The sequence below is a fragment of the Mastacembelus armatus genome, chromosome 4 (assembly GCF_900324485.2).
Source record: "Mastacembelus armatus chromosome 4, fMasArm1.2, whole genome shotgun sequence".
NCBI lineage: Eukaryota > Metazoa > Chordata > Actinopteri > Synbranchiformes > Mastacembelidae > Mastacembelus > Mastacembelus armatus.
In genome coordinates this window covers 9,310,384-9,333,162 of record NC_046636.1, presented here as the reverse complement: position 1 = coordinate 9,333,162, position 22,779 = coordinate 9,310,384, and the positions used below count along the sequence as shown (strand labels likewise).

General features: G+C 40.3%; 1 protein-coding gene across 2 annotated transcripts in view; it reads right to left on the bottom strand.

Annotated features, from left to right (window-relative positions):
• The window catches only part of LOC113139889 (adhesion G-protein coupled receptor D2), an 82,598-nt gene that overhangs the window by 6,505 nt on the left and 53,314 nt on the right, over positions 1–22,779 (bottom strand). For both annotated transcript variants that reach the window (XM_026323508.2, XM_026323510.2), the window contains one exon: positions 14,326–14,408. In XM_026323508.2, the coding sequence (XP_026179293.1) occupies positions 14,326–14,408 (83 nt within the window). The remainder of the gene's footprint in view (positions 1–14,325; positions 14,409–22,779) is intronic.

Sequence of the window (22,779 nt, the reverse complement as noted above, 5' to 3'; positions counted from 1 at the left end):
TATGTGTATATTAGCCCACCATTAATGTTAGCTAACTTACATCTGAATGAACTATTAGAGTTGCTGTGATCCTCTTCTCACTGTTTTTTTAGGATTGCCTACCCTGCCTTTAATACACTTGTAGCACTATAAGCTTGTAGTCGTGTTCTGTCTCATTGGTGCGCAGCCCTCTGGACTATCGCTATGGGTCATATTCCCTCCTGCCTCGCCACAGCCCTGGATGTTCCAAGATAAGCAGTATAGAGAATGATTTCATGGATGAACGTTGGTTACGTATCGTAACCCAAGATTCTGTGAATTGGGAGTAGCCCTCTGGGCTATCGCTATGGGTCATATCCTCTCTTTGCGCCTGCGCACTGAAGAGAAATTCATTTACACCCACCAGGTCTGGGCCCCCCTCGCCCGGACCGAGTGTCCACATGTCCGCAGCTCCCTTACGGCGGTGGTTTTTCTTCAGCCTAAGCACTGAGAACAAGAACAACATGACTTCGGCAGACTGCGGCGTCACCAGAATCTGCGGTGAGTGTGGTACCAGCTACATCTTTGGGGATGAGCTGCACCCCCCCCCCCCCCCCCCCCGCGTAGGCTGCATGGGAGCGGATCATGCCGGCAGAGCACTCACCCCAAGGGCGAACTTTGCATTCTGCAAGCGGCTGCCCCTCGAGTCACTCCGCCAGAGACTTTTTCAGCCGACTCTGCCTTGCTATGCCACTTGATGTCTCCCCGCTCCACCTTCTCCCCTTTGGGGAGCCAGTGCAAATGTCTGCCGCTAGCATGCTAGCTGAGCGGCCTACGCCAGCTTCTTCTACACCTCTGCCGGCCATGGTGAGCGGCCTACGCCAGCTTCTTCTACGCCTCTGGCTCAGCTATTACAAGAGCTCCCGGGCATTATCAGATGCAACTAACAGGTGCAACAAGCTCCCCTTCCCTCCTGAGCTGGCCCAGCGTCTCCATCCAAGCCTGGTGGCTCAGATATGGAGACGGTTCAGACACGCCGCAGTGGATCTTTTTGCAGCTCGCGACAACGCGCAGTGTGACCTGTGGTTTTCTCTGCATGCGGAGGGCAACTCTCTGCTGGAGGTAGATGCCTTTGCTCATCGACCATGGATCCGTTACCTTCTCTATGCATTTCCCCCGATCTCCCTGATCCCTCAGCTGCTGGCCAGGGTTCAGGAGGAGGCTCTGCAAGTGATTCTGATAGCTCCAGACCGCCCCAGAGCATCATGGTTTTCCCCTTCTTTCAACGCATGCTGGCGTCTTCCCCCTGGAAGATTCCATGGAGGGAGAATGCTCTGTCGCAGGCAGGGGGCGTGATAGTTAGGCCTCCGGTAATAGGGCAGCACCTGTGGGTTTGGCTGCTGAGAGGAACCGCTTAGAGAGTTTGGGGCTTTCCGCCGGCATCATCGCCACCATACAAGGGGTGCGGGCCTGGTCCAACAGTGTTGTATGGGGCTAAATGGGCCACATTTTAGAGATGGTGCACGGAGAATGGTGTTCCTTCCATTGCATGCTCTCTCTGCACGATTCTGTTTTTTCTCCAGTTATTACTGGAGAGAAACTTGGCCTTTAGCACCATTAAAACATATACTGCGGCTATTTCCTCATGCCATGAGGGGTTCAGCGACAGATCGGTGTTCAGTCAACCGCTCACAAAGCATTTTCTGAGGGGAGTGCGCAGGCAGCGTGCTGTCGCACGTCCCCTGGGTCCGCAATGGGACCTCGCTGTGGTTTTATGCGTGCTCACGGATGCTCTGTTTGAGCCTTTACAGCAGGTCCCTTTTTTATCAGAAAAAACCTCTCTTCTGCTGGTGTTAGCCTCCACACAGAGGGTCAGCGATCTGTTGGCTCGATCAGGATTCTCAGTGTCTTCAGATCAGGGAGGATCGCAGTGCGGCAGTTCTGCATCCTAACCCTGCATAAATGGCTAAATGCATCACTAATTCTTTCAGATCTAGAGTGATCATGCTGAAGAGCTTCTTTCCCCTTTCCCCACGTGTCCGCAGAAGAAGCTGCTTCGCATCTTCTCTGCCCGATGCGGACTCTGGTATGTTATGTAGAATGCACAGCTTAGTTACGCCATTCTGAGAACTTCTTTGCTCACTACAGAGAGTGTTCGCTGGACTCCCCCCCCCCCTCTGCAGAACGTTGTCTCACTGGCTATGTGAGACCATTGCACAGGCTTACTCCGCATTGGGCAGGGAGCCTCCGGTCGGCATCCGTGCACACTCCACTAGAGGAGTGTCATCCTCCACGGCTTTCCTGCACGGTTTGACATTTGTGCGGCGGCCTCGTGGGCCCCGTGTTCCTTTGTGCGTTACTATTTGCGGGATGTTGCAAGCTCATCCCTCTCTCACGCTGTCCTGGGAGCCTCCCAGTCATATTAGGCTGGCAAGCCTGGGAGGCGTGTTTTGTTGCACGGATGCGGGACAGGCATCCGTCTGTTTTCAGCTTTATATGAAACCAGTGCTTATGCATCCCCACCTGGTGCTTTCTTCGCTTCGGGTCAGACGATTACTCGCATTTGGGTGGCTGGGCCCAGTGAGGCGTAGAGCATTTCTGTCTATCGCTTTGACCCATAGCAATAGCCCAGAGGGCTGCGCACCAATGAGACATAACGTTGGTTATATATCGTAACTGAAGATTCTATGAATTGGGCGCATTGGGCTGTGGGCCCCACTGGTCCCTTGAACCCTTAGCTTAAGGTTGCTTTGGCAGACTAAATATGTTATACAGGAATGAGGACTCCTACACAGCGTTATTGCTTGTTTACTGTATTAACTCCAAAGAAAGTTTCAGTTTGTGACCCTATGCCATGTGTTTAGAACAACAAAAGGAAAGCAGTTTGTGTCCTGAATACAAACTTCTATTGTCAATAGCTCAAGTTGCACAATTTCCTGTAAGGTTTGCTGGCACCATCTTCATTAACAACAAAAATTAAGGTTTGTAGTGAGAAATCAGCAAGCTAAAACTTACATTTAGAAAAACTTTATTGTACAACTGTCAGTGACAAATCATCATAGCAGCACTGTATTGTGGAAAAAAAAGATGGAATCCAGACAATGGTTTCTGAATATACTCACACATTAATGTCTTTATTCATATTTTTTGCATTAAAGACTCAACATTAACATTAACATTACAAACTGTCTCTGTTTGCTCTTTTAGAAAGCAAAATATGAAAAGGTGAAAGGGTCATAACACTTTCTGAAGTCTGTATGTGTTCAGTTATTCTAAAATTGATAGACATGCTGTAAAATGTATACCTAACAGCATGAACTGGGACAAGGTGGTGGCCCCGGATCCCATCACATAAAACCAGAACATTTTTAATCTCACAGGACCACCAGCAGCCTTGAGCTGTGACCTACTGCTGGAGAGCTGAGAAACCAACATAGAACAGGACCATCATCAATCACAACCACACACACACACACACACACACACACACGCGCGCACACACACACGCACGCACGCACACACACACACACACACACATACACATACAATTATATAAGGATCCACATGGCTATCTACAGCCACAGATGCCTTTTGTGCAAACAGTGATGTCTATATTACCGAAGCTAAACTGCATGACCAGTGTCAAGCAGAGGCAGCAACTGATTTGGCCAGCACTGTTTGTATTGAAGACTGAATCAAGGCCCTGTGCAACTTATTCCACGTGCATGAGCAACTCTTTTTACTGAACCATCTCTACTTCCAAATTGTCTTTGACATATTTACATTGCTATGCTTTGTTTCCTTTGTTTTCAGCAAAGTGCAACATAAATGCTCCAAAACAAATCATTACATTCATATTATAAATCAAATAGTCTATATCCTTGAGTGTATTGCTTTCTATACGTATAACTAAGATAAGAATTCACCTTTAGTTTAGTGTGTGTAAGTGTGTATCGGTGCTAATGTGGCCGAATCCACAGACTGATAAAATGGCTTGTGCATGTGTCTCTTCACATGTATCTGAAGGTCTATTGGTGAGATCAATATTAAAACATTTAAGAGGACTGAATCAAGTAAAAAGGAACTTTCCTTTCATCTTTCCTTTTCTCCATGCCCTCTTTCTATCCTTCTATTTTTCAGAGTGCCACAGACAATTGCTGGCAGGCCTTCAGATGCAAACAGCTGCTCTCGGACTGTCACTGTGATGGGAAACTGATTATTTAGTCTGCTGTCATTCTCTTGGGACAGCAACAGTTTCTAGAAGCTACTGAGGACTCTTAAGAGGCTGGGTCTTTTGCCAAAGGCAGTTATAACACTGTAATAAATTAACAGCACAGACTTGAAAAAGGAGAGTGGGCGGGCCTCCGAGAAGATCTTTAGCGAACATCCACTTAACATTTCTTTGGAGCTGTGTCTATCTTATAGAGAGACCAGGAGATGTAAGTGTAAATGCAAGGCAAGGCGAGGCAAATTTATTTGTATAGCACCATTCATACACTACGCAATTCAAAGTGCTTTACAAGGCATGTAATTACATTAAAAGTATGGAAAAGAGCATTTAAAAACAAAGACATTTAACATAAAATAAATTGAAATCAAATAAATTAAATTAAAATAATTGTTAAAATAAAAATTAAAATAAAAATAAATTTAAGAAAACAAGGATGAACAATTATTTGAAGGCAGCAGTAAACAACAGTGTTTTCAGTCCTGATTTGAATGAGCTGACAGTTTGAGCAGACCTCAGGTGTTCAGGAAGTTTGTTCCACAAGTGAGGAGCATAGTGACTGAATGCTGCTTCACTTTTGTTCTGGTTCTGGGAACTCACAGTAGACCTGTCCCAGATGATCTGAGGGGTCTGGAAACCTCATAGGGAACTAATACATCTTGAATATATTTTGGTCCACAACCATTTAGTGCTTTATTATCTAGCAATAAGATTTTAAAATCTATCCTTTGACTAACGGGAAGCCAGTGTAGTGATCTAAGAACTGGTGGGATATGGTCCAGTTTCCTTCTGTTTGTAAGGACTCTAAAAAAGGGAAGGGCTGCCTCCCATCACCTGGCTCTCTGGGTTTGTCAGGGTGGTGCTTACAAGACCAAATCCACTTCACTGAGTCACTACTTGTACCTGTAGTAAATCATTAGTGAAGTACGCATTTCATTATCAGGATTCTGTGTTTTAGGGTGGCTAACAGGGAGGTTTTAGTATACATGTTTGAGCCCACACCCCTGTTCATTATTATTATAATGCCTGGCCCTGGTTGCAGAGGCAGCTGCAATCCACACCACAAGACTATGACCAGTCCTAAATGTCAGTCTATGCTTCCTGTGTTTTCCCTCTTTACAGCAATGACTAGGTCATTGTTTCACTCTGACTAAACTCCCAAATCAATAACTGGCCTTTCTATTCAGTTTAAAGCTTCCATCTCAAATTCTTCAGATCCTCTAACTACACCACAGCATCTATTCCTTCTCCCTTATTTTGGCACAGGCTTTTAAAACTAAGCATTTAGAGGCAAACTTATTAAACAAGATAAATATGATCTGGTCATTCTGCCTGTCTCACTTCTAATTTAGACCTTATGTATACATGTAGCTATCTGATAGTCTTCTATATAATTTATTTTTATATTTTTATCCTGAATTTGAAATACTAAAATGTTTGAGAACAATGAAAACATGCATTTGGATACACGCAACATATATATGTTTTTCTCTCACTGTCAACCAAAATGTTGCAGTTAGCTGCTGTTTGTAATACTTTTCATGTTTGTGTGGTGAGCCACTAACTGGCAGGAAGATCACTACCACTGGTGAGTAATATATACATCCTTATGTCAGAAAGTCACTTTAAAATCAATTTAACTCACATACTTTTTCTAAAGCCAGGGCAATAGTGTACAACATATCCGCCAACCATGAACACCCTATTAGCTATAAAATGAGTGGGAAGGTAAAGGCACAGATGAACACTATGCTGTGAAGGTGCCCTTATTAAAACATTAAAAAAAAACCTCCTGCAGTGGTGGAGCTGCTTGGAGGCTGTGTGTATATGTGAATGTTAAAAACAATGCCAATGGAAAATAAAATGCAAGCATAAAAACCTGTGATTGAAAAAGGTTTACAGAAAAAGCAATAACTTTCATTGCAAGATCAGGAGTGGTCAAAGAGCACAGCAAGTAAACAAAGAACATGAATTATCTGTATCTAACGAGGGTTCTACTGAAAACAGTAAAAAATTTCTGAACTTCCAAATATAACTCCCCTCAAAACAAAAATTTATGATAGTGGTCTCTAGTCTTCTTGCTAGACTAGGGCTGATCACTGGTGTACACACACATTTTTTTATTATGGTAATCACTGTTGTCTTACAAGGCTAAAAAAAAAAAATCTGAAAAAGTACAAGCTACATAAAGCTGCAGAGACTGGTATTTTGGCACCAGGAGAAACAATTTTACATTAAAAACAGAATTCAATGTAAAATGTAAGAAATCCTAAATTGTGTCACCATCTTCTAGGTCACTGTGTGAATATCAACCCTTCACATATTTCCTTTTGATTGGGAAAACAAAAAATGTAAAGTATGCACACATAAAAGTAATAGGAAACCTGCACTGAATTCTTACTTTGTAACACAAGCAGATGAATTTAACCGGTATTCTCATCTTGTCAAGGTGAGCACAGACACACCCAGTGTAGCCAAATCAGAAACTGACATCCACAACTGATAAAAATGTCAGCTGAAATTTGTAAAAACTCATACATAATGGATGCTCCAAGTAGACAGGGGAGTATCTTCAATGAGCCCAGAGTGCAGAGCAGGCTTTATAATCTCCAAACCGAGAAGCCATTTTAATGACTGCGTTCAGAGACTTTGGGGTCTGCACAAGCTCCCCACATTTATCCCAGTCCAACCACTGCAACATCCCCCCACCCCCCCTTCCATTCAAGCCATGCTCCCAACCACTACGTATCATACAGAGGGGAACATGAGCTCTTAAATTAAACATTCACAGCAGCAACCGCTGTTTTAAGCAAATCAGCAGAAAATAAAGCAAACAGAGTGCCTCATAAAGATCCATGTGTGTGCAATTGAGACATTTTTTTAGGGAAAATGGGGGGGGGGGTTATCATCTGAAGTATTGAGGAAAGCAGAAAATGCAAACAGTGTCACAAGAGTGTGTTTGCTTTGTGTTGTCTGGATAAAAGTGGCTGTTATGTAGTTAACTGCTTTTGGTTTGTTGGAAGAAAGAGTAAGCTTACAGTTTATTCTGTTGATACACATTCTATGTACTAAGATTGTAGGAGAGAACACAAGGATGCACAGTGTTTGTGAGAATAAATAGGAGAATTTTGATTTTAAAGTCTTGGATCAATAGCATTCTGCATCATCCGGACTGAGGTCACCCCTGAGGAAGGATAACAGTGGATGAGGTAGGGACCACTATCCGCCTCTCCTGACCTGCATTCAGACATAAACAGGAAACTGCCTACAGGAAGGAAGTCATATTTTTTTACTTGCTACGGACGAAAGCTACACTGTGGGAGAGCCGAATTTTCGATATATGCATGAGATTTACTCAAAAAGTCTGATGTCTCTATTTAATACCACACACAAGATGAAAAAATGACAAGCCAGGCGGAGTGCGGTTTTCCTGTCGCCATTAAAAAGGCCTTTTCCTGCACCAACCTCAGATAATCTTTTTTGCCTCTTTGTTTTTTGTTCTTGGATGAAGATCAAAGAACCAGGTCCACACTCAGGGCTTGTGATCTGTCAGGGTGCAAGAATTTATATGGCACTTGCATCCTATGATACTCATCGCATCTGCAAGTCACAGCAGTAAATCAGACTGGCAGAATGCAAAGCATATATACACTGGTTATGGGACAACAGATTCCACTTTTGTAGCAAAAGTGTTCTGTGTTGTTAAAACATAAAAAAATACTCTAGAAGTGGTCTCAAGCCTCTTCTCTTCTGTATTAATGAGTCACTCTACTCAGTAGGGCAATACCATAGAGACCACTGACACCCACAGGAGCATACACACTTGATCAAGTTTCTCTTCTGCTGGTTAAATGTAGTGAGAGGAGGAGGCTGAGGATGGAAGGGAAGGCTGCCCAGAGACCTACAGGAAGTGATTTAATGTCCAAAAAGACATGTGCTTGTTTTTGCCCTGTCTCTTTCCTGTTGTGTTCTGATAGGGACTTCCTCTCCCCAGTGGGGGTGGATACGGTGTCATCCCTCCATCCATCCCACCCACCGACAGCTCACGGAAATATCATTCTGCTGCCATGCCATCCCAGTGAAAAACTCACCCAACTTTTACATTAGCGCAAATGGTCAAAAAGTGGTTGTGGTCATTTGTATGAGTGAAACTGGCAGAATGGAAGTAATTAAGATGTTTGTCAAAGGCTTTCATCAACATACAGTACAGAAGTGATAATAAAAAAATGCTTGTTTTTAAATCAATAAAATAATAAGCAGCCATTAATAAGAAGGTAAAAGATCAGTTGAAATGTAATTTACTGGTTTTCCCATGTATCTGTGCGTACAGTATACCTGTGCACGTCTGTGTAAGCATATGAGCAATGACCTGCACATGTGATATGTAATCATGGTAACACCAGGATGATATCTTCCTGTCTGCCTCAGTATCTCTGCAACCAACTCCCTTCCTTTCCGCAAAAACACATGGAAATACGCGAACACATGCACACACGTTTGTGTTACTGTACTTACGAGCATCTTCTAGGACAGACATTCTCTATCTATCCCTAAGCCATACCGTTACCTAGACCTGAACCTTTACGTTAAAACGTTGCTGATCACACTAATCACAAATTATGGAAGTTCTAACCTTCCCGCACCTATTCAGAGACATTCAAATAGACATGAACAATTTTCCTCAACAGTGAATCATTGTTGACTGGAACACTTGTAGTGTTTCATTTTAGTAAAGTAACTGATGGTCTGATGTCCTGTGTGGCCTCACTAAAAGTGAGCAGGTAGGGTTTGTATGGTCTTGGTCAAGGCCGCTTCAAGATATCTAAGCAGACATAGAGATTGAATCTTATGACCTTATATTTAATAGCATTCTGTCAAATCACATTCATTCAAAATCACATTGAATCATACACATACTTAACAAGAAAGGATTTAACTTGAAAATGTTTTATGTGGTTAAAAATTAAACTATTAATAATTAATTAAGTAATGTAGGCTTTTTTGGCTTTATTAGATATAAATAGGATAGATTAGATACTAGCTAGCATGTTTATGTGGGAAATTACTTACACACAATTACACCCAAAATTCATTACTGCGGGTGTGAGTGTGTGTGTGTGTGTGTGTGTGTTTCCACCAGCAACCAAATCGCCTCATGTCACAGTGCTTATCTGCTCTTCTTTCTGTTGAATGATTTAACACTATCACACACAAAAACAACACACGCACACACAGTGACCCACCCACCAACCTCCTCTCTCACTCATTCATCCCATCGACCAACACAGTGTACAGCCTGTCTCACACACACCCGTAGATGAACATGTGCGCACACATTCACCTACAGATGGAGGAAATAAGCTCAGCACCGCCTGTGTCTGCTAAGGATATGAGGTGCAGTGATGGCACATTAACGATAGGACCCATGACAGCAGTATGCATCAACTTCACTGAACAAAGTATGTAGCCAGTTTTTAATTCAATGAGGATTGTTTAAGTGGAACAATGGCTCTTGGCCCCACTGAGGACTAGGAAAGGGTGAGAAAGGTGAGTTCGTCAGTGGGAGCAGGCCACTGTTTTTATGCTTTAGGCTATGGATGATCCCGTGGGTTCAATGGGTTCGTGGATCAGAAATATTGCTGTGGCACAACAACATCCGCTGTTATTCAGGTAACTGACAAAAAGGCCGACAATAAAAGGACTGAAAGGGAAATGATGGCAGATGTGCTCACTATAGCAGCATAAAGACTATTTGGAGGCAATATGACTCATATGAGTTTGTTTGAGTTTTAGGACGTTAACATTAGTGTATGTGATTTTTGAGCATCCAGTTTGTGGTAATAATGTCAAATCTGTTTTTGGATTTTATCGCATTATAATATAATACAATCCAAAACACCAAAGCAATTTTCTATATTATAAAAAAACATCCTGTATTGGACTGCATGCCTCTCTGGTTTGTGTGTCTGTGTTTCCATGTGCAAACAAGTATTTTAGATTCCGTACAGCCCATTTGGTCTATGCTAATGGGGTCTACTCATGCAGAGCTGCAGGTCTTAATGAAAAACCTCTGGCTGATGATCAGTGCTATTGATTAGCCTGAGCCCTCAGCTTTAAGTAGGGCTAATTGATCAATCACATGGGTTGCTTTGGATTAATAGAACATGAATGGTGCTCCCTCTAAGACATATCCACTTCTAATAAAAAGTGTGTATGTTTGTGTTCTTGTGCAAGGTATGAACATTTACAGTGGGCATATATTGATGTGCCTTTGCATGTGAGGGTACAGGAGTGGAAAGGGTAATTAAGCAAAAGCAATATTACTTTTGATTAAAACTATTTTGCCATAAATATACCAAATATACCAAAATATACATATATACATATACATATAATATAAATATACCAAATATCTTTGGTCCTTATATAATTTAAGAGCATATTTTCTTTATAGTGAAGTATATACCACTGCAAATATTTGTGTAGAAAATTAAATTAGTATTGTTTTTTGTACTCTATGCACAGATGCAAAAAGCCTTTTAAATCTTTAATGGGTTTCAACATGATTTAAAAGTTGCAAAATGTTTTTAATTGTTTTAGTTGGGACGGTAGGTATTTTAAAAGCTTTTAGCAGGTATCAGACCAAGCAAGAACAGTGACACAGCTACTTTCTCTTAGTTATTTGGCTAATTGATTATTGGCGTCTTGGTCAATCATAAAACTTTCAAATGAGGAAATTCACTGGGCTTGATTTAGGTCATCTGGCCTCAATCTGTGCATTTCTTCTACTCACTCTTTTCATTTGTGTTTCAAAAAATAGCAGATCAGGAAATTATTCAAAAAAAGAGTAAAACCAGTAAAGTTTAAAAGCAAGCACAACTATACATTGTGGATACACTAATATTACATGCCAATAATACATGTCTAACAGCTATAAGCTTTTTACTACAAATTTAAAAACAGAAAGTTGATTGTGTCCATCTCTGCTGTCATGAAGGAAATTCCTTACTGATCACAGGTGGAGAAATCTGTTTTTTGTTTGTCCACAGAAATCACAGGGGAAGTTTAATAAGAGTATGTAAAACTTTCAGTAAAATTTGTCTCACCCTGGTTTAAAGAGCTGCTAAACCTAGCCAGGAAATTTTTCATTAGTCTTGGCTTCTAAGGAGAGCTTTTGAGTCCCGTGCTAGATGCAATGCAACAATGCAATTCTTAAGAATTTTCCATATTGGCAAGAATTTAATAAGCATATAAAGTGTTTTTGACATGAAAAACAATTAAAGGTATCAGATATCAGCTGTAAAATCCACACATTAGTTTAATCCTAGTGTATATTTTATGTGTTGCTACTCCCAAAGCTGACATGACAGACATGATACCAGCAGTCCCCCTGCCAGGAAGGACTGAAGCACACAGACCAAAACAGGAATCCCAAATGACACCTCCAACACACTCACACGAACACACACAGTCACAACCCTCCCACTGAATGTCTGACAGCCTGGCTGGCCAGTAGTGGCTCCACAGAGGATTTCTGTCTCTATGTGTGTGTATGGGGGCGTGGGGGGGGGGGGGACTAGAGGTTCCAGCTGGTCTGTCATGAGACTCCCAATCGCGTGTGAATGGTACTCAGATGAAGCTGTGGGTAACTGGCCCAACACCGTAACACTCAACAAGATGGAAAGGTTAACTGGGGTGAGTTCATCAGGGTAAAACTAGAAATAAAAATGCTATGTTTTTATTTAGATTTAAAAAATAATATATATAATAATACATTTGTATATGTTGTTATAAAATAGAATAATTTTATGTGTTTCAAAAGCAATTCATTGAAAAATGGATTAAGAAATTTGAAATAGCTTCCATTGTGTTTAATTCTATTGTTATTACATTCATCAGGTTTGGACAGTTATTCATTAAAGTTCATCACTTAATGTCAGCAAAAGTACACCACGTATTCCAAGACCAATAATATTATGTGTGTTGTCATGGATTAGTGGCTGTGTATCTGAGAGATTTTATTAGAAATGTGTGCATTTATTCTCTGTGTGGGTCCTGAATTGGACAGGGCCTCTGTCCATTCCACATTTGCCCTCTGTTGGCACATTCGACCTGGGGTCAAACAGATTAATAAAAGGTCTCACACACACACACACTCACACATACACACACACACACCCTCACACACACACACACACACACACACACGCACACACACACACACCCTCACACACACACACACACACAAATTCAACCAGTGCGGAGCCTCTGACTCTTGCCTGTGCTGAAACCAGAGAAGCACTCACACACATCATGTCCACATCCACCTCCACCTCTGATCATTTAGTTAACCTTGACCAACTAACCAGCCACACATACACACTCACAACCTCCTATCTTTTGACTGACTCGCACATTTTCTGGAATGAGACCATACTGTCACCCAATAACCTCTGGTGTGAACCTAATTGTGTATACTCAGGTATTGAGTTTCAGATCATGCCTGGGTCCCATAGCACTCAAAAGAGAAACAGGCGCTGTAAACTTGACAATGAGTGAGAGAGAGATAGAGTGAAAGAGAGAGGGCGAGAGAGAGCGACATGGACCACCCAAAGGCTGTGAGGAAAAACAAAGCTAAGTGGAGAGCAATGTCAGTTTCGATCACTTCGGAGGTAGGACAGTTAGAAGTTGTGCAGTAGTGAGAGAGGAAAAGTAAAAGTGGAACACTGAAGAAGTCATTCTCAGCTCATGAGATCTTACGTCATAAAAAAAAAAAGAGAATTAAAACAAACAAAACAACAAACAAAAAAAAAGAAAATATCTGGCTAAAAGTTTTTAGTGACCATGAACAGTCAATAAAATACTTCAAATACTACGGGTATCTGTTTTTCAAACACTGTACACACTATGCCAGAGAAAATAAATTAACTTAATTTAATACCTTATGAAGCAAAATATAACCACTCTTAGTCTGCTCCTGGGTCTTGCCAGGATAAACAAAGGCAATGATACCATGTAAAAACAATATTTTCCTAAAGAGAATGTCATTCATATAAAGTGCCCTCTCTTATTTAACAAAACAAGTCAGCTATTTTACAACATCCTATATTATAAAGTTCTTTGTCAACATTATGTAACTTTAGATATCAGATTTCTTACAATTTGGGATACAAAGGAATTCAGCTTTAACATAAGTTAAAGTCGTGTGAAAGGGCACAGTTTATGTGATGTGTCATGTTGTTCTTCTGATGGCCACCAGGGGGATGAAGATAAGCAGAGAGTCTGTTCAGGGCAGGGGGCTTGGATTTATTTCAGTGCAGTCAGTCAGTCAAGCATTAGTGAGTGTGTGTGAGAAACAGTGAGAGTGAGTCCTAAAGTAGCTTTGAGTTACAAAAACCATTCTATTCTAATTTATGAGGAACCCTGACAGTATGGCAAAAGTACACTTGTTTTGAAAGAGAAACAAAAAAACTTAACCTGGTAATAACCGTTTAATAATTAAAAAAACAACCAAGAAAAAGTGATGAATTAAAAAAAAAACATTCCCTTTGAATTTAAATTTAACCATATAAACATGAAATTAAATGCAACGTCAATAATATGAATTTGACTTTATTCCTGCCAGCCATCACTGTGGAATGTGATTGCATTTATTCCATTTACTCTATTTTAATATTAAAGTATATAGTGTATGTGGATATTATTATTAATGACACAATACAATTTATAATGCTGATTTTGCATGTTTGAATTAAACAAAAAATGACATGTTTTTTTTTTAATCTGTACATTAAATCATTAACAGCTTTAGTATTTGTCTTAGGTTTTAGGAATTAAAGTTAATGAACCTTAATGAAAATGTAATCAAACAGCACAATCACTGACAGGTTTAAAAGATTTGCATGTGTTGAATGAGTTAACCCAACACAGTTATCGTTCAATCCTGACTTTAGTGTGCTCTTGTCACTAAGGTCAAAGATCAAGCGTCGCTGTTGACACCCTGAACTGCCGTGTTACCCAAACCTCAACATTCCTCTGGAGTGACTTATACACCCACTTCCCGTCAAGTAAAATGTTTTATACATAGCCGAGTATCACAAATTTATAGTATATATGAACATGACTCCTGACTAAGTTACCTTTTGATGCTGACGAGTGCCTTGTAAGGTTTGGTTCAAGGGATTTTCTAGTCTCTTAGGGACACAAGGACTGGATAGTTGACCTGAAGAAGGAAAGCCACAAACAGTTAGTTATTAACTTAGTATATATGAAGTATTCTCTTTAGAACTGTTACTCCAAAATTGCTTAAATAGAGTAAAATAACAAAAAAAAATCATGTATTTTAATGTTGATGTGAACCATAAATCAAGTTAAACGGGATAAAATGATCAATCCAATTCAAACAATTAGAGCAAGAAAGAAGACAGGATTACATAGATTGGCCTAAAGGTGGAACATTATGAATTGGAGCCAATTAAAGCTGAAAACAAAAAAAAAAGCACCAGCTAGATTTTCATGTTTTTAGGGTTTTCTCAACAGAAGGGATTTAACTGCCCATTTTTTTCTGATAATGTGAAACAAAATATGTGATGAAGGAATGTAAGGTTGGCTATCATGTTAGCCAATCAACAGAATGAGTGGTTTTCACTGGACTGTAGTTGCTGATGTCTAATTGGGACATGCCCTTTTCTTACCAGATTACAACATCATGTATAATTTATATTTATTCTATAATGATATGCAGTATAATTGAAAACAGTACCTAAAAGTGATTAGACTGTTAATCTGTCTGACAAAGCTTGGTAATGTCACCACCTGAAGTCCTCTTTGCAAAGGTTCTGATAGGGTCTGTCATGAGGTGGATTTTTCAATTCCGGTGTTGGACTTTTATTTTGGTTAGTTCCTGTTTCCTCCTGTATTGATCGTAAGTAGCTTTGTGTTCATTGGTTTGATTAGTTTCACCTGTTTGTCATTAGTTCTTTGTTCTGTGTCTATTTATATCTCCTGTGTTTCTTTGTTCTTCGTGGTAGCATCTCCAAGTGGCCGAGATGTTATACGTGTTTTGCCCGAGCCTGGTCAAATCCAGGTAAATAAAACCTGCTTAAGTCTGCACTTGGGTCCTCTCCTCTCCTTCTTCATCACCATCACCATCACATCATAACAGGGTCAACTGTTTCCACCCAGGAAACCAAGGAAATAATACGATGCACAAACACCAGTCCTTAAACTGGTTAATGGTTAAGAGTTCAGAAACAATGCAAACTTTGGGTCATTTTCCAGTTCATGGTGAAAAGGCTATATATCGTTCATGTCCACAGCATTCTAACAATCCGAATTTTAAACTTGAACATTGCACACATAGATATATGGGAACAATCTCAGTAGGTATATCACTGTCGTGAACCCATCGGTCCCAACAGTCTACTGTCTGTGTCGCTCCTGGCCTGTGATGACTGCTCACCAACAGGCGTTCTATGACTGGATTAATCTCCCCGGTTTACTGCGGATCTGAAGGTGGGTCAGCCACCATCCACCACCACCAAAACTAATTTCACTGCAGCACTGCATGACACCCTGCCCACTACCCCCACTGACAGCCATGCATGCACACATTGCAAATATCTTCATCTGTCTCTGTCTTATCTACATGGAAGAGAGCAGGAGGGTGGTTGACTAGTCCGAAGGAGAAAGGTCAGTGCATTGAAGGAGTTCATCATTCTGAGGTGTCAGACCTTCTCTTTAGGAGACGAAGGGGAGCGGAAGGAGGAAAGGATGGGAAGGAGGGACTGACAGAGAAGGGGGGGGGGGTATGTTTGTCTGGTTATTGGTTATCAGCCAAAAGTTGGTCATGGTCTACAGAGTTGGCTGGTATTCACTGCATGAAAATCAATCATCATACTGTTTGTGTTTCGCCATCACTTTGATTTACCTTAATTATGAGAATACTACACCCACACACATCCTATTCAGGCTACGAATGGTCATTTAATGGCTAAAAACACACCAGAGGGTTTATTGGAACACCAGAAGCTGGTAGTGAAACACACATACACACACATTCAGTTATTCAGAAATGATCACACAATGCACCTACTACACTTGCTGGCATCTGGCATGAGGTAAACAGCTTTTAATAGCATCAAACCCACTGCAGTTTGTTTGGGACCATCTGTCCAGTCTATTGTGTTTCTCTGTTGTGGCTCTTTGGAAGCCCATCGAGTGACAGCTGATGTATGGGCTCTTACAAAGTCCCCAGCCAGGCTCTCGGGATCCTGCCACAATGTTTTCATCCAGTCTACTATCTATTTCTTTTACTTCTGTTTTGTCTTCTTATTTTCCTTGTCCCTTTTCTGTTTCACAGAGTAATTTTTAGATCATGGTGCAGCAGTAATCATCCTCCAGTGGTGCAATGCCAGTTTAGCAGGGTAAGGGGAGAGGAAACTGAAAAGCTTGTGTTCTTGTTGAAAGGGCAGGCTGAGATTTCGTGCCAAACATGGTGCTTATCAACTGTGTTTTGGGACGCTATAATTTTTGTGCAAAAATGATTTAATTCCTTGAGAGATGATGTGGGTTGAGGTTTTCAGCATGTAGCAATAAAGAAATGGCATTTCAAAGTTTGTGCAATACAAATGTGGGATAGTTGTGAAAGAGGAGTTTAAAGGTATAAACCATTAAGGATTCATTTAAAGACGAATACATAAGTGCAATTGGTAGAAGAGGTCAAATTTAATCTGGAAGGGAGCATCTACAATACCTTTAATGGCATACATAAAGAATCCTACACATCTCTTCATCTGATTCAGTTTGTTTTTCTTCAGAAAAAACACCAATATAAATGTAAGGTGGTTGCTTGAGAGGTTGAGGGGTGCATTGGAGTTGAGGGATGGAGAGTGAAAACTAGGTTCAGGAAGTTTTCACTCCTTTCTTCCCAGGGTGCCCCTGGCCTCTTCAACTTCCAGTCAGCGGCTGAAAGAATCCAGACGCAGGCAGGATAATCACCATCTAATAAGAGACTATATTGAAAGCAGGCTGGTGCTCATACATTACAAGCTTGAAAGGCATGTGCACGCACACAGACAATCACATATACATGCATGTACACATGGACAGCCGCATGCATGCATATGCACACACATAGTTAGTGCAGGTGTAATTATGGTGCATGATGACACACTTCACAAAGAACCGATCACTTACGATCTGTACACATATGGGCAAGCATGTGTACAAAAACCAACACAGTCACACGCACACACAAACACAAAGACACCCACACCAGACCCAGATCCCTTTTCTTTCTTCTGACTTTAGGCCTCTACCGCCATCCTAGAAAAATGTTAGCACATGGCCAAAATATCAATAATTTCATGATATATCAATTATCAATTTAGGAAAAGAGAGAACAGGATCCTCTAAGGCTTTGTGCATGTTGCCGTCTGTTTTTGTGTGACCTTATAAAAGAATATGTGGCTATCCCACTGAAATCCTACCCACACTCTAACCCTATGAAAGAATATAAGGCTATGCTACTGAAATCCTACCCGCAGTCTAAAAAGTAAAAGAATTTCACTGAACCTTTAGGGGATTCTAAATTTTGTAGCCAAAGCGACACAAAATACTTCTTTGGAGGACTCTATAAAGGATTCATAAGGGCTCGTGTTTCAAAAAACATAACTCACTGAACAGTTCATTTTTTTCATCTTCATAAAGGAACTAAGTAGAATTTGTATTCCTTGGTCCCTAGTTTGACAGTACAGCTGATAATTCTATACTTTTTCAAAATTTTTAAAATCTGAATAGGCCTTGCTGTAACATAGCCATGATACAGGATTATATCATACTACATGTGAAATTAAAGTCAATAATAGAGTGTACAGGAACAGGTACTTATCTGTTGTACTGCTTAATTTTTCACAGTTTTTTTCTTTATTTTGCTCAAGACAACGCTAGTATGGCGACTTTCCCTGTCTTCTCTTGTATGATAATTAGTTTTATTTAATTTGCATATCCCCTGGCTATCTTTCTTCCTTTTTTGTCACTCTGTCATCTCCATGTCTCCTTCAATCATCCGCAATAGCCTACCGATTTTTACCCTCCCCTCGCTTCACTCTCCTGTGGATGTTTAGCTTGTGTGGGCTGATGAGCATGTTGTGCATGCACTCACATATGACAATGCGTGCACATCTGCTGCCATTTAATTAACACTCTGAGGAGGCTCTTTGGGAGCAAAAGTATACTGTAGACACAAACTTGCAACATATAGATTATTAACTGCTGGGATTAAAATACATTACAATAATATTAACAGACCTAAATCCTTTCTTCTGATAAGGAAAGAAAACTAGACACTATATATGAGTCTACATAAAAAAGTTAAAGCAGTTGTTTGAACATTTGAAAATGTTTTTCCTTAATCAAATTAAAAATTAAATAAATAAAAATCATATACTACACAATGTAAATTGTAAAATTCGTAACTCTTTACTACAGCACCATAAACTTTAGATTCATAGGAGTCAGATCAAGTCAGGCTCTCAAAACAAAAGAAATGCTGTAATTTTCTTTTATTTGTGTGAGAGTGAAATTCTCAGTGTTGCCACATCTTCATGGATTATGGGCAAAACATACCACTTTTCAAGCTATATAAAGTTCAAAACAGTATGAACCTGATGTATCTGATCACCAGCACAATGAAACAGCAACAGTCTTCTCTGCTCAAAATTATATTGGAAACAGAAACTGTTTCATGTGGTGCAAAAATGGCAGAGTTGCAAAATATCCATACTGAGCAACAGTATCTTCAGCACAGTTCCTGGCCCCACTGACTCCTACAACATCTGGCTGCTTAGGAGTGGCCAAAGTTTTGAATTTTCTGTTTACTCAAAGCACTAAGTAAAGGTTAGGTTATTAAAATTAGCTCAGATATAAATGTTTAGCTCATTGTCTTGAGTTTACATGCAAAAACCCTCCTCTAAACACAATATATGACTCTACAATAATATAATGTAATAACATAATGCATATAGACAAATATAAGCCCCTATTGCAAAACATGCAGGAAACACCCCTTCCTACACTATATATTTATATTCTCAATCCTTCTATTCTTTCACACACACACTCACACACACACACACAACACAGCCATTAGTCCAAAGGTACACATCCCCCCTGTACCACAGCACACCCAGTGTTCTGCTCTTACAACATCAGCTGCGGAGGAGAATCTATATTCTCTCCTCCTGTCTTTTTTTTTCATTTGAGTGACTATGAGGAGCAGCAGCAGCAGCTGCTGCAGCCTCTTTCCTTGCTTGCGCTCAGCCGGGGGAAGGCAATAGGTTTAGCAGGCGAGGAGGCGAGGCAGATTTATGGCAGTGGAGGTGACCTCTGGGGCCGTAACACGGTGATGGGTGAGTGGCTCTCAACGGTAAGCTACTGGCACTTGACAAAGTGCCCGAAGCAGAATGAATTTACTTCTCTTTTCCTCAATCATCAAGCAGCCACTGCCCTGACCCCCATCCTGACTGCTATAACAAGATCTCCCATCTCACAAGGGCCTGAAAAATTTACTGTCACATCTACTTTTCAATGAGCTCAAGTGAGCACTTCTTTCACCTTCAGCGGAGCAGGTGTCGGTGTGGAGGAGGGCTAACCTGCTTCAGTGTGTGTTTGTGTATTTTATGTGTTGCATGTGTGTGTGTGTATGTGACAGGAAAGAGAGAGAGAGAGAGAGAGAGAGAGAGCACGCAAAAGAGTGTAAATGTACATGGAATAATTTGTTCATACTAGCACGCTGGCCCGCTCACTTGCTCCCTAACTCACCCAAACTTACTAAACACAGACTTTCACAAACTCTCACACTCAAGTTTTAATACAGTATTTGCAAAACAAGAAGAATGAGAATGTACAGCCATGTAATTTTTTTGTAATATTTTTTTTTTCAGTACAGCAGTCTCTCTCTCATCCACATCCTCTCTCTCTCTCTCACGCAAACACACAAGGAGAGAATGAGGTTACCAGACAGGGACACAAAGGGCACTGCTATATGGATGACAGTAGACACCTTTACCGTTTATATTAGAAGTCAATCTACCTTATCACATCTCTTGCACACAGACACACACATACACACGAGGCATTATGAGGTCTGTGTGTGTATTATGCCAGCTTTCATCAGCTTGATGGCAGTAAAGTTGGACTTAATGATCCTGATATTTTTTTTTATATTTAGATGATAAATCTTGGCACACACATTCAAATTTCACCTTTCTTGCACTCTAGTTGTCGAGGGAAAAGCACAGTGGATGTGAGAGTGAGTAAAGACATGCAATTGTATTTCAGATAAATTCAGGTAAATTAATACACCATAAATGATATTATATATAAATTTATATTAAATATAAATTATCACCATAAAGTATTTTTATACCTTAAAATAAACTGCACAAACTAAGTAATAACACTTTTTGCTAAGTGGAATACTTTGCATGTAATGGAAAATCTCATGGCAAAACAAAAATCCCTGTCTAATCAACGTAGTTTTCACTGTAGACTGAATATCATTCCAGTTATTTCTTGTTGCAACAAGGCAACAATGTTTAGAAAGTTACTTAAGTATAAAGTCATTTTGACTGAAAGAAGTAGAACTACTGGAAAAATGGAATCTCAGGAATTGCATGGACATTCCTCTATGTTGCTCCAGATATTTGTCAGTTCATGAGCTCAAAACATTTCTGTTTAACCCTTGGGAAAAAACGACAATGAAAGCCGCATGCAGTGCCATAAAAATGCCTATGTGATATAATTATAAAAATCCATATTATAATACTGCAGTGTTTTACCTTTTAAATTCCTAGGCTACTGAAACATACAATCATAGCTGACATTAGTGCTTGATGTCCACAAACACAATGATGTGCTAGCAACATCAAAAGAAAAGTCACTGGTGAAGGTCTCACTTCTTTAAATGGGTACTGGATTAAAAGTGGGCATGTATAAAATAGTTACATTGGCAATCAATACAATGCATATTAAATAAAGAAACTTCATTATGCCAATATTTCATTTTGTCAACCTCACTCTTGAAAACATAATTAATTTAACCTCTTTTCTTTTATGGGTCGCTCTTTTGCCTACCCTCTTCCACTGAGATAATGTTATCATGATGAGCCAATAAAAATCAATGATTAAACATGTGTAATTTTCCAAAGACGATGCATTAAAATTTATTGTGTCCCTCTCTCTCTCTCTCTCTCTCTCTCTCTGGTGAGCTATCACATCAGCCCTGGAGCGGCAGACGCTCTGCGGGTAACAACTGAAAATAAAGAAGGACATTAAAAGCTATTCAATAAGCCACACTAAAATTGATCAGGCTATAAAAACTGCCTGCTACTCACTCTGCCCACCCACTTCAAACAGGAGAGTGTGGCTGTGGAGGGGAAGAAGAAGTGACGACGAGTACGGGATAAACAAAGAGAGAGTAACATGGAGGAGTGAGAGAAAGGTAAAGGAAATGGAAAGAGAAAAAGAAGAGAACACAAGAAGACTGAAGCTGGTAGGAGGGAATCTTGATGGGGCAGACGAAGAAATAAGCGTGAGACTGTGACAAAGAGAGGGCGAGACAAGCTTTGATTTGTTTGCTGACACCACACTCACTAAACGGTGTGATTTGCCATTTTATACTTTTACATGTACTGTAACTCACCGGGCACTATGTGAGGAAACACACACAGATACACACACACATGCCAACAATCTATACACTATTTGTGTACTCCGTTTATACTATATTATCAAGTAAATTAGCTCTATGTTGATTTGCTCATCTTTCTCTAGTTTTATCATTTGTGAAGACAAGCCAAATATTACATTACACCAGCACCGTTGAAATATGCCTCCTTTCTGGATAGTACAGCCACCTGTAGCTTTATTGCTTGGATTTCAGTCACTTATAGTGTTCTTACAACTTCACAGGGACTCTCTCCTCTCCTCCCTCCTCACATTTATGTGCCACCATTGAATGTCACTAACTTTGTGCCTTCTCTGTCGTGAAGCTTGTGCTCTCTCTATCTCTCTGTCCTCTCTCTCTCTCTGTACCTTCTGCAGGTGTCCCTGGTCCCGGAGCTGTATATTGCTGATGTGCATTTACTGGCCCCACCAACCTGCCACAGTTTGTTTGTTGATTCTTGTTGCTCTTCTCTTTTCTCTCTCCTCTATCCACTCACCCCAAATGGTCTCAGATGGTGTCCCAAACTGAGTCAACAAGTGCTTGCTCATAAGAGATTTGCAATTCAGTTTTATTTGTGTAGCACCAAATGACAATAAAATAATCTGAAGGTATTTTACATAGAAACCCAACAAATCCATTATCAGCGCGCACTTGGTGACTGTGGAGAGGAAGGATTCCTAGTTTTATATATAAAGAGCCTTGAGATGATATTTTTTAATTGGGATTTGGTGCTATACAAATAAAATGGACGGAAAACTGAACTGAATTAATTATTGTTATATATAATTATGTAGCCAATGTTATATTATTTATTTGGATTTATTATTTATGTATGATGTGAGCAGGATTTTACAGAAACAAAGCA